This window comes from Benincasa hispida, chromosome 8 (assembly GCF_009727055.1).
Source record: "Benincasa hispida cultivar B227 chromosome 8, ASM972705v1, whole genome shotgun sequence".
NCBI classification, from domain to species: domain Eukaryota; kingdom Viridiplantae; phylum Streptophyta; class Magnoliopsida; order Cucurbitales; family Cucurbitaceae; genus Benincasa; species Benincasa hispida.
Genome location: NC_052356.1, coordinates 13416408 through 13429486, shown reverse-complemented (window position 1 = coordinate 13429486; position 13079 = coordinate 13416408). Strand labels below are relative to the sequence as shown.

General features: G+C 28.3%; 1 protein-coding gene across 1 annotated transcript; it reads right to left on the bottom strand.

The window, feature by feature from the left end:
• Positions 1 to 2093: 2093 nt before the first annotated feature.
• On the bottom strand, positions 2094 to 10164 carry LOC120084224 (protein NRT1/ PTR FAMILY 2.7-like). Its single transcript, XM_039040128.1, has 4 exons — positions 9959 to 10164; positions 9493 to 9710; positions 8075 to 8619; positions 2094 to 3109 (listed from the first exon to the last, which is right to left on the bottom strand). Exons 1-4 carry the CDS (start codon positions 10032 to 10034, stop codon positions 2269 to 2271), a joined length of 1680 nt encoding a protein of 559 aa, XP_038896056.1. The 5' UTR covers positions 10035 to 10164; the 3' UTR covers positions 2094 to 2268.
• Positions 10165 to 13079: the final 2915 nt, after the last annotated feature.

The following is a 13079-nucleotide window of genomic DNA, read 5'->3' as shown; positions in this document are numbered from 1 at the left end:
CGGGAATATATACATGGATAAGATATAATATAATAATAAAACAATAAAATAAAATAACTAAAATTATGAAAATAGGATAATATGGAAATTCAAAGTGGGATTTTGAAGTTGATTTTCTCACCAATGTGTGTATTTTCAAAATCCACCAAGTGCCACTATTTATATACAAAGTGACAAATAGGATGTGGTCTTACATGGACACCAAACATGAATAACTACTAGATACATGGGCTGATTGACACATGACTTTTAAGACATTAAGCATTGGGCATTTATTTTTATAATATTTATAATAAAAATTATTATTTTTGTTGTTCACCCATTCCAAGCACCTCGACTTGGATAATATGAACCAAATAGCACTAAAAGCCCCAAGGTTGAGATGACTTGTGACCACTATTTATAATATAGATTTCATCTATCAAAAAAAGAAAAAAAGGTAAAAAGTTATAGATTTCATTTTTGGATGACTTACACTTTGTGACCCTTGGATTTTATTTGTTGGGTTTTCATTTAGCAAGGGCTTAAGCCCACTCCCCTCCCTTATCCTTCCAACTATATATATTATGTATACATTTAAAGTTATAGTTAGAGGTTAGATAATTTTAGCCTTAGTTTGAAATTATGCTATATTTTAACAGAATAAATAATGTCATGGTAACACTTTTATCGCTAATAATTAAGTGTGTAGCATCATTTCAAAGAATTACAAATATATCAAAATTTATTAGTGATAGAATTTATCACTAATAGACTCTTATTAGTGATAGGCGTCTATTAGCCATATCATCTATCACCAATAAACTCTGAGGGTTGGATCTAAATTTTTCTATATTTGCAAATTATTTTCCATCGTGTTATATTTGCTATTACTTTGGGACTAATTTCTATGTTTGCAACTTCTCAATTTTAAAATAACTAATGACAATCGTGCTCTCAGAAAAATAAGCTACGAAATGAAGTAGATTAAGATTTGGAAAATTTCAACTTTAAATTTGAAATAACTAGGATATTATCAAAATGGTGCAATTTATGCCCTGTTTGATAATCATTTTGTTTTTTGTTTTTGTTTTTTAAGATTAAGTCTATTTCTCCCCATTTCTTACAATATATTTGCATTTTTATCAAGCATAATGGTTAAATTCTTAGCCAAATTCTAAAATCAAAAATAAGTTTTTAAAAACTATTTTTTTTTTAGTTTTCAAAATTTGACTTAGATTTTTAAATCATCAGTAAAAAATAGATAATTAAGAAAGAAATTTGGAGGTGGAAGTAATATCTATAGGAATTTTCAAAAAAAAAAAACCAAAAACCAAATTGTTACCAAATGGGACGTTAGTTATTAGGATTAAAATATGGCTTATTATTTCAATTATTTTCATAGCAGTATTTAATTTATAGTTTATTATAAGATAGTTATTTAAAAATTAATATAATTCAAATTTCATATAATTTTGTTTGATCTAAATTATTTGATAAAAGCTTAAGAAAAATAATTGTTATTAAAAAAATTGACCCAATAAAAATAACAAAAATACATAAAACTTGAAATTTGACAGTGATTAGAGAATAATGCTACAACAAAATTGGGATTTCATGACATTTAAAAACTATCATAATTAAAATTCATGACAGTTATTTTTTGTCATTGTATCTTTTGTAAAGGGTGACAATTTTTGAAAAAAATGTTATAATTAGACTTTTAATGATAATAAATAATTGTCAACAATTAACAATTAATGACAGTGATAAACTACAATTGTATCATTGTCAAGTTTATTATGACAGATTATCATTGTCATCAATTGACTTAAAATTTGCTGACTGCTATTGCGTTATGAGTATTGGCAATTATTATAAACTGTAAAATATATACATATATAGTGCATTTTTTTTTTCTTGTCAAGAATATCTTAACTAAGAAAAATATTTTATGTCAACAAATGTTCTATCACAAAACATTTTATTATCATCGAATTTCATATTTATGACACTTTTATATTGTCAATAAAATACATTATCTTGATAGTTTGTAAGAAAACTATCAAAAGTCTCTAAAAGATCGAATAAATACAAGCAAACTAATAACCAAATTTAGTAAAATAAAAATTTATAAATACAACAACATATTGGCACAAGTAACTGTAGATTTTAAAAAAAGCTGATATCTATCCACTTTTATACATCAAAGTGATTCTTAATAGATTATCTACTATATTCTTACAAACCTGAACTTTGAACTCCTTTCCTTGACACTAACATGAACTCTCAATCTTCAGTTATAGAATCATCCTTCACACTATTTTCAATATTTTGATACTTGTACCATCTTGAACACACTAAATAATATCCAAAATTAATCACTCCAATCACAGATATCATCCAATAAACATTGTCAAGTCTCCCTTTATTAATATCATCAGGCAACCATTTTGTAACCCTATGAAGTAGATCGATCAAACCTGTACTAAGATAATATGCAATGGCAATCACCACTGAGACCATCGACGTTGCCGTGCTACGCAACGATATTGGAAATTCTTGATAGTACAATCCAACTTGTCCAGGGAAATGTAAAGCTTCTCCAATGCCAACCAAAACTAGCTGTGGGAAAAGCCACAGTGATGAGATTGGAACTATTGCCTCAGCTTGACCTTGAAGGTGGTGAGCATGAACAATCTTGAGCCTCTTTGATTCTACCAATGCTGACACTACCATAGAAAGAATATTGAAAATGTGGCCAAGACCAACTCGTTCGAGAGGTCGTGGCATTCGTCCAATCAACTTCTGCCAAATCGGGTAGAGAAACCGATCGACTAGGGTTAGTGAGATGGTGGTGGAGATGAAGATGATGACGGTGAACGATCCCGCGGGGATTTTGAAGTTTGGGCCGAGGTGACGGTCCATGGTTAGGGCTTGGAGGATGACTAAGCTTGCTTGGCTTGTAATGGGAACAGCGAGGAATATGCTGGTTGACCAAAGAGGGAAGATTTTAAGTAAAGTTTTGAAGTCTTCTACTTCTTGTACTTTACATAGCCTCCAAGGTTTTGCAATTGTGCCATCCAAATGGACATCTCCTTGTGTTACTAGAGCCGCACGATTCAAACATCTTCAGGAAAGATCATAGTGTGAAAGCTTTTGGTTAGCTAAAAATAATAGCATATATATATATATATATTGAAATTTAATTTGGATAATTATACCTCATATTCTTATAAATGTTGAATTTTAATGAGTAGAGAACTTTGCATGAAGTGCAATAAAGGATTGAGAAAGGAATGCATTTATCTTTGTGTATCCTACTCTAATCATACATGAGAAGAATTTAACAATATTTTGAGAGAGAAGTAAGAAGAGTCTTCTCCGTGTGACAAATTATGATTAAACAATTCGATTACATGATGCACAAAAATGAATGTAGCTTAGGATGTACTAGATGCAACTTGTGCAACTTGTGTGCCTCCAAATTAGTAACATTAGTTGTAAACTCGAAAAAAGTTATTCATGTCAACAATTTATTGAAGATTAGGTAAAAAAGTAAACCTTCAATTTTTAGGAGAGTTTTAGATTATTATTGGTGTGTAAGCATGGTTCTTAAAAAGTTTAAGGCATCGCCTACTTCAAAATATTTAACTTTCTAATATAGAGCTCAACTCAACGGTGATTAGCATGACATTCTTTCTTAAAGGTCAGAAGTTCAACTCCTGTTTCACAGTTGTTATACTAAAAAAAAAAAAGAAATACCTTTAAAAGGTCAGTAACCAAACTTGTAGTTTAACTTATTTTATACTAAGGGTAAATTATAAAATTAGTACCTCCACTTTGTGTGTAATATTAAATAATATTTTATTTACGTCAAAATAAATATAGTTCAATTGATATCGTGTTTGTTAATATCTATCTTGAAGTCAAAAGTTCAATTCCAAATGGTGCAAAATAGAAACTGTATTTTGGCCTAATGGTTATTTATTTATTTATTTTTATTTTTATTTATTATTATTATTTTTTTAAGAATAAGAAGTGTTTGATTTGTAAATTATTTTCACTTTTTAATTTTACATTTTTTTAAGGAAAAATATTTATGTGAATAAAAGTACTGGGTAATAATTTTCACAATTAATGGGAGAAAAGAGGGAAAATATGTTTATTTATCAAAGTAGTTTAAAATCACGTGAGATGCACGTGGATAAGTTTTATTACCAATTAAATTTTTACTGTAGAATTTAGATTTTGAATGGATATATATATATCATTTAGCTGGAATAATAAGTTTGAAGAATATGTGTGTTTGGTTCCTAAATTTTAAAAATGTACGTTTTTAATCCCTAAATTTATAAAAATAGGCTCATATTTGGTCCCTAAGTTTTCAAATGTAACTTTTTAGTACTTGAGTTTTGCTTAAAAAAACTCTCAAATAAATTTATACTATTATTTTAAATGATTATATGACATTTTAAATTAGAAGAATAATTTTTAAAAATTACATCCTCCCTAAAACTATTTTTTCTAATTTTAATTATCATATAATTATTTTTAAAAAATCAAACAAAAATGTTTCAAGGACCTTTTAAACTTATTTTAAAAACTCAATAACTAAAAAGATACATTTTAAAAATCAAGGACCTAATGAGTTTGTTCTTATAAATCTAGGGACTAAAAAGATATATTTTTAAAACTCAAGAACCAAACACACATGTTTTTAAAAACTTAGAGATTAAAAAGGTAATTTTTTTTCATTTAGTAATAAAAAGTAGACCTAAAACTTATGTATTTTGTTTTAGGTTAATCTATCATAAAAATAAAATAAATCGAATATGGTTGAAAATCTTTGGAATATAAATTTTTATGGTGAAATATAAATAGTGAATAAATATATTTTCATTAAGTAAAAATTATAAATATACTTGACCTTCAATTTTAACATAATGGAAGAGATAGAAATGAAGAAAAAAAAAATGATGGATTCAATTAAAATATATATGATGTATTTGAAATAATAGTTATATATTATAATTTATAAAGAGGCAGCATAATAAAGTATTAAAGAAATTACAATGAAACAAAAGGGAATGGATTAGATACAAAATCTTGTTTAATTTGAAAAAAATAATTAAATATTCATAAAATCGGGAGGTAGAACTCTAAATAGTTTTTGAGTTATGTTAACATGCTTTCAAATATATTATTGGCAAATGATTATATTTTCTTAACATAAAAAAAAAAAAAAAAAAGGATTGTTTAGATACATAAGCTTATTTTTATAATTTGAACCTTTATAAAATGTAAAAATAATAAACATATTATAGTAAAAATTCAATACAAAAAATAAAACCCTTAATTTGAATTAAGTCGCATAGGCAAAAATAAAAAGGAATAAACAAAGAATACTACGATCAATTAAATAAAAAATATAGAGGAAACCTTCCCAAAAAGGTAATAAATAGACCAATTAAATTTAATCACTTGAAATAAAAAAATATAGGAATAAAATACTTTTTTATAAAAAGAAAATAAAGGAAATAACAAGCTAACCTTCTTTTGATGATTTTTTTTAACCAACAAATCTTCAGAAAAAAAAAACATATTGATAATAAAAAGAATTTTTTAAAAAGAAAAAAATTGTTTGATATAGAAGGGGAGCGGCGAACGAATAGGATTTTCAGATTGGGGAGGAAGAAAGGCTTCTGCCCGATCTGGATTTTATACCAGATCTGATCTCCTAACGACTATTGACGGTCGTCGAAGATCCGTTGGGAGTTCCTTAGGAACTCCTGACGAATAAATTACCGTGTCGACAGGTAATATCCCACCGTCAGGAGATAGGTCCTATCTCCTGACGGTCTCTTACGTCGTCAGGAGAGATCCTATCTCCCGACAACCGATCTCCCGACGATAGATTTAGGTGTTGGAGACCTTCTTTTTTTTCTAGTGTAATACTTTCCACCCATATATTAATGGTAAGATTTTTTTTTTAAATTTTTTTTTACAAGTTTAAGAGTAATAATGAAACATTTGAAATTTGGATATTTTAAATAAAATATTAATAGTTTTCATTCAAAACTAATCGTAATAGTATTGTTTAAACTTTTTTTCGAAAGTTTACGATATATTTTATTAAAACTTCTGTAAATTTGAATGTATTTTTTAACCAAAGTAAAAGGTTCATGAGTATTTCTATAATCAAGTCTAATATCAATGATTATTGACCCAATCAAATCATATGAATTCCGAGGTGATAAGTCCTATAACTACGATATATACCATTTTCTATAAAGTAATTAGAACTCACAACTCTATCTTTTTTTTTTTGTAGGATCATTATTATACAACAAATTCAATTATTGATTCATAGGAGCCATAATGAACTTGACCAAGATATTAATATAACCTCCGTCCTAAAAATCGGAAGTTCAATCCCCAACCTCCCTTATATACAAAATTCTTTATTGATACCTTCGAATTGATTCAAAGGCATTAAATATTTTGATTAGAAGTTTGTTGGTTTCGAATTATTCTAAATATCTGGCTTAACATAATCCAACTCAAGGAATATTTTAATTTAGATTGGTTGAAATTGGTTGAGTTATTCGTTTTAGATTTTTCTTTTTTTTTTTTTTTTTTTAAAAAAAAAATATTAGAAGGAAGAGAATCAACTATTACCCATATACTTAACATATTGACTTAACTAACTTCAATAAAATTTAAATTTAAATTTGATTATTGATAAATTTAATAGTTCAATTTTGAAGCTTCATATAGTATATATTATTTGACCAAGAAATATATATAGTTCAAATCTCTCCTTTCCCTATCATAAAAGGAAAAATAAGAACCACTTTGGCTAGACAAGTTTTCTTCTTTTTTTTTTTTGTTAGCTATTTCATTTAATTTTGTGGCAAGGTTGTGGCATTTTTCATGCGATTGATTTGAACTTATTTTATGACTAGTTTTGAATATTTAGTTGATTCAATTTTATATAATTTATTAATTAGTTTGTTGGTAATTTTTTATTTATTCGTGAAGACATATATTTTCACCTTTTACTTCAGTTTAAATTTGAATTTGATAAAATAAAATCAATATAATTAATTACTTGTAAACGACGTGTATTTCTTCTTTTCATGAAATCAGAATATGTGCTTGTTGTATTAATAAAATCATGAAATTGAAAAGTATAAGGTTAAAAATTAAATGAATGAAATTAACAATACATCTCCACCTTATAAATCATTATTATAATAAATTATATTAGCCATTGGCCAACATGTTTTTATAATTCATATGATGATTGTTATTAGCTAACTAACTTAGATTATTAACCATAATCATAAAGATCCGAAACAAAATATACATATATTTATATATACATGTTTTTATTATAATTACAATTATGTGTAGTAATTATTATTATTTTTTTGCTAAATTATATAAATATTTTAAAAAATACCCATGAACCTTTTAGAGTTTTCGATAATACCTTAAAACTTTATTTAGAAAAAAAAATTAAAAATATTACCATTATACGGTTGTTAGTTTGGATGAAAATCCATTATACTTCTTTTTAAAAAATTTATTGATATCTTTAAAATTTAAAAAAAATTTCAAAAAATACACCTACCATCAATATATGAATGGATATCGGCCCTACTTCATTTTAAAAAATACACCTAAACTTTCAAATGATGTATTAACATATCCTTAATCTTCAGAAAAAAATTAAACCTACCCTTAATCATTGTATATATGAATGTAAACCATTTATCCTAAACTCTTTGTCGTCTCCCCCTCTTCCATTTCTCTCTTATCTCCTTCAATCTATGACGTAAAAGATTTCTATATTTTTTCTCTTTCTTGAAATAAAGTAGTTTTCATCCAAAAACTAACCGTGAGAGTATTTTTGAACTATTTTAAAAGTTTAATGATATCATTGAAATTTAGAAAGTTAAGGAATGAAGGGTATTTTTAATAATTTAGTTTTTTTAATACTTATTTTCTTTATATGAAGTAGACCAACAATCAAAAAAAAATAAATAAATAAAAAGAAGAAAATTAGTACGATTGAACCATGGCATACCTAAAACTCTTTGTCAACACTCCATCCACAACTTGGTCCTCACCATAATAGTAACAACCATTATCACTGGTCAATGGCACCCCGGCCAGCCTTTTCCGAGCATTGGCGACCAGAACTCGAGCGAGCGCAGTGAAGGGGCTTCCTCTTGGCTTATCGAGGCGATAGAATCGATTTCCTAACAAGAAAATAGCAAGGGCAAGGACGTTGGCGGCGAGGCAGATGCCAAAGCCCCAACCCCAGCTGACATTGTCTTGAATGTAGACAATGGCTGTGGAGCTAGCAACAAATCCAGCATAGAGAGTGACAAAAAACCAGTTGAAGAAAATGTTTTGGTTTTTAATTGTATCAAATTGGTTTGCTCCAAGGGTTGCTGTAGTGAAACGAGAGCCTCCAGATCCAACACATGCAAGGATAATGCTTGAGTACAAAATTGTGTATTGGAGTTTTGAAGGGGATGAAGAACATGTGACTGAGGCACTATGATCACATGGTGGTTGAGGCCTTAGAGAATGGATAGTTGCTGTTAGTGTTAGGGAAATCATGCCCTGCAACATTTATTATAAACTATTCAATAATCTAAGTGATGGAAATGAGTCGAGGGAATTTGTATAGGAAAAAAAAAAATTGAGACCCAATTCAAGAACAATGAACTTAAAGAGGCACCATCATGACTAAATATGTTGAGGATCTTACTTTGAAAAAATGTAATAAAGAGAAACAAAATCCTATTTTTAACTAATGAATAACCGTTGCATATTAGAATTAATATGAGTAATATTTATGTGTAACTCAAGATGTTCCCATTTACAGGCACTATTTGAATGGGCCACACAAAGATGCATCCGAAATGCACCTAAATATTTTCAATTAAAATTAGTTTGTATACAAGTTTGAAATTAATGTTGGTTATTATTTTAGATTATATCTTTTACATCCATCAATATAAAATTGTTAGCCATCATAGTATTATTTCAACACTTGGAATACATAACAATTATGCAAGACGAGGGTTTCTAACAAGATTATTATTATTATTATGAAAAATATTTGAATGCAACCTATTTTTGTATAGCTTACAAGTGTCCAAATATTATCCAATTAGTACTTTTTTTTTCTTTGTAATCGAAAAAGGTGAATAGAAAAGAGTGTAATCTAGATTGAACCCGAGTATCATCCTATTATTATTATTTTTTTTGGAAGGAATAAGATTATATAAAATATATTATTTTGGTCAGAGAACGTTAAACACAATTGATTGACGAATTATTATAAAGAAATGGTAAAGAAAGATGAGTAGTTTGATTGTTTTTAAAAACTAAATGGTTATCAAATATGAATCCAAAAAAGGGTTAAAGAAATGAAGTATTTGGCATAAAATTTAGAGGTAGAAACCAAATAAAAGTAGTAGAAAAAATTACCAGAAGAGAAATGGAAGTGGAAATGGCAATGACGGAGAAAGATCCAAAGAAAGAGTCAGCAAGAACAGCTCCAAGAACAGGAAAAACACAAAGACAGCCACTAACAACGTTGAAAATCAAAGTAGCATCAATACTATCAATGTTGTATTCATTAATCAAATATACTATCAAATTTGCTAGCCATCCTCCCGTCGCCAGTGTTATGCAACCAAAAGAACCTGTTTAAATTAATTAATTATCATAAAAACAGAAGGGGATTTTCAAAAATAGAAAAATAAGGGATATTATTTACACAAAATAACAAAAAAATTAATCTTCTTTAATAGATGCTAATAGAACTATCAAATTTTATTTTATTTTTTTGCTATTTCTGTAAATTGTTTGACATTTTTTCTATCTATGAAAGTTTTCCTAAACAACTTCTACTTAACTAGAAAAAGATAAATTAGAAAATAGAGATGATCACCTAGGATGAAGGGGAAGGTGATCCAACCACCATGTTTCTTGGAAGTTTGAGATTCTTCTGTGTTTCCTCCTCCCATGTTTATGAGATTTGGAGAAAGTTTTGGAAAGTCAACTAATAAATTTGGAACACAATCTCACAATTTATATTAATTTTCTAGGCTCTAGTGTGTGTGTGTTTTCCTTTTGAATTTTGTCATCATTATGTTCTTCTAAACTTATATAAAAGAATTCCTTAATATCATGGATAATACCTTTAATATCATGAGATTCTTATCCTTTATGTCAAATTAAACTGTATGTGTTTGCCTTTTAATTGACACCTCTTTAAGATTATACCTCACAAGTGTATGGACAAAATGGAAACATGTATTAAAAATTGACTATATATACATAATAATAATAATCATTTAGTTTTTTTGAGATTAAGCTTGACCTTATTTTATCATAATTTCTTCTAGAATTTCGTGATGTTTTGAGCAATGACGTGATGATTTGTGATTGGTCCAAAATTTTTCATTCAATAAATACTTACGTTTTTTAAGTTTATGCACATGTATAATGAGTTGGTGAATCTCAAAAAGGTAAAATTTGGGAATCTTAATAAAGTATTTATTCTTGATTTTGACTCTATTTGATGCGCCAATTTAATCAATGTGATATTAAGTTTGATTTGAATTTTATATATATTTGACATAATTATTTGCTTTATGTCAAAAAAAAAAAAAAATCCAAACGTAAATTTAAATCAAAGTTTTGATTTAATTTATTTTCTTGACATAAACTCTAATTTGAATTGTAATAGAATTTATCTTCTCTACCTAATTGAAAATTGAATTTGGAATAAATTGAGCTTCTATCAAAGACAACTAGCTTGAATTTGAAGATGAAATTTGAATTTCTCTCAATTTTATTTAAAAAAAAAAATTATCATGTCCAAATTTTAATTTGAGATAAATTTAATGTATTATCGCAATATAATTTAACATCATGATAAAAATCTCAACTTTACATAAATAGAATTTTAGTAGAATTTATACTCTACTTAATTCTAATTGAATTTGGTAGAAATTAAGCAATCTACCCAAGATGCTTGGCTTGAATTTGGATAGAATTGTGAGATGAAATTTGAATTTCACTCATTTTTGTTGAGATAAATTTTTGGATAATGCTCAAATTTTAATTCGAGATAAACTTTGAGGTATTATCATTTAATTTGACACAAGAATAAAATTCTCAACATGGGTAAATAGAATTTTAGTATCTAGAATTTATGCTCTACCTAATTCGAGATAAACTTTGAGGTATTATCATTTAATTTGACACAAGAATAAAATTCTCAACATGGGTAAATAGAATTTTAGTATCTAGAATTTATGCTCTACCTAATTCGAAATTGAATTTGGAGTAAAATTGAGATTCTACTCAAGATAGTTGACTTAGATATGGATAGAATCACTCAATTTTGTTTTGGGATAAAATTTTAAATTACACCCAAATTTTAACTCGAGAGAAACTTGAGGTAATATCCACAATTTAATTTTTCATGAAGATAAAACAGGTTGGATAAATTGAATTTTTGTAGAATTTATGCTCTACCTAATTCAAAATAGAATTTGGAGTAAAATTGAGCTTCTTCTCAAGATGCTCAGCTTGAATTTGGATAGAATTTGGATAGAATTTAGAGATGAAATTTAAATTTCACTCCATTTTACTTTGGAATAAAAGTTTTGCATTAGGTCTAAATTTTAATTGAAGATAAACTTGAGGTATTATCCGACAAAAATTCCAACTTAGATGTAGGAATGGCTAGGTCCACAAGGTTCGCTAAGTCTTTTTATGGATGAACAAATGGTTGGATCCGTAGGATCCGCCATATTTGTTTACGGATGTATAAATGGCAAGGTCCTTAGGACTCTGTAGATTTTTTTATGGATGTACAAATGGTTGGGTCCCCAGGATTCGCTAGTTTTTTCTAATGGATGTATAAATTTATTTTCACTTGGGGAATTTTACGAAAATAGTCATCCCTCTTTATGTATATTTAAAAGAATATGAACTTTTTTTTTTTTTTTATTTAAAGCTCAACCTTTGAACTTGATGTGAGCAGGGCTCGATCTTGAACTTTATGTGAACAAAACTTAAGAGTTCAACTTAAAAAACCTAGCAAATAACTACGTGCAACTTTGAATTTGGGGAGAGCAAAGATTAAAGTCAAAATTTATTGGAAACGGCAAGACCCTCAGACGACAAACAACAAAGGGTCAAGTTACGATGGTCGAGCAAAGAATAAAACCTGCAAAATAGAAGCTCGTTATAGGCTGAGTCGCGGAGTTCGCTCTCTTTAAGACGTTTCACGGCTCTGCCCAAGTGTGGAAGCAGGTCAAGAATACTGTCACGTCGTCCCTAGGATAAAACAACCTAAACAGAAAACCCGATCGAAAATGCACCGTTATTGACCGGAACACACACCCTTTCTAACTCACTGCTGGGAAAATGGAAAGTGGAAGAGTAGGAGAGGAGAGGAGAGGAGAACTTTCGAAAGGAAGTGAAAATTGTGTGTCCTGAACTACTGAAGGCCACACCTTTTACAGGACTTTAGTGTGAAACTGTCGCGTGAGAAAGAGGCAGATAGCCTCAGAACGTGCGAGAGGCCGAAAGACTTGTCGGAAGACACTGGTAGAGAACCTAGTTTTTTTTTCATTTTTTCGGTTTTAAAACATAATAATAAAAAAATAAAATAAAAATATTTTTTATTAAAGAGAATAATAATAGGACGGCGGCAGCATGCGTATGGGACGTCCACTGAAACCACATTGGTCTATCTGCTCATTCCCTCCAAAATATGGGTACCCCTTGGGGCCCAAACCCAAAGCCCAAAGTTGGAGTACAAAATGGAGGCTTCCAATCAAAATTTTTCAATGTGGAATTCTCCAACAAAGTTTGGTTCTCTCCTAATTTTGAAAATTAAATTTTCACCCAACAATCTCCCACTTGAAAATTTAAACAAAAGAGGAGAAAAAAAAATCATCGAGCAGTTTCAATCTATACAACACTGTGCATAAACAAAGGTGTCTTACGACTTGAATCTTTAGGTAGTGTAGATGATTTAGAATATACTAGAG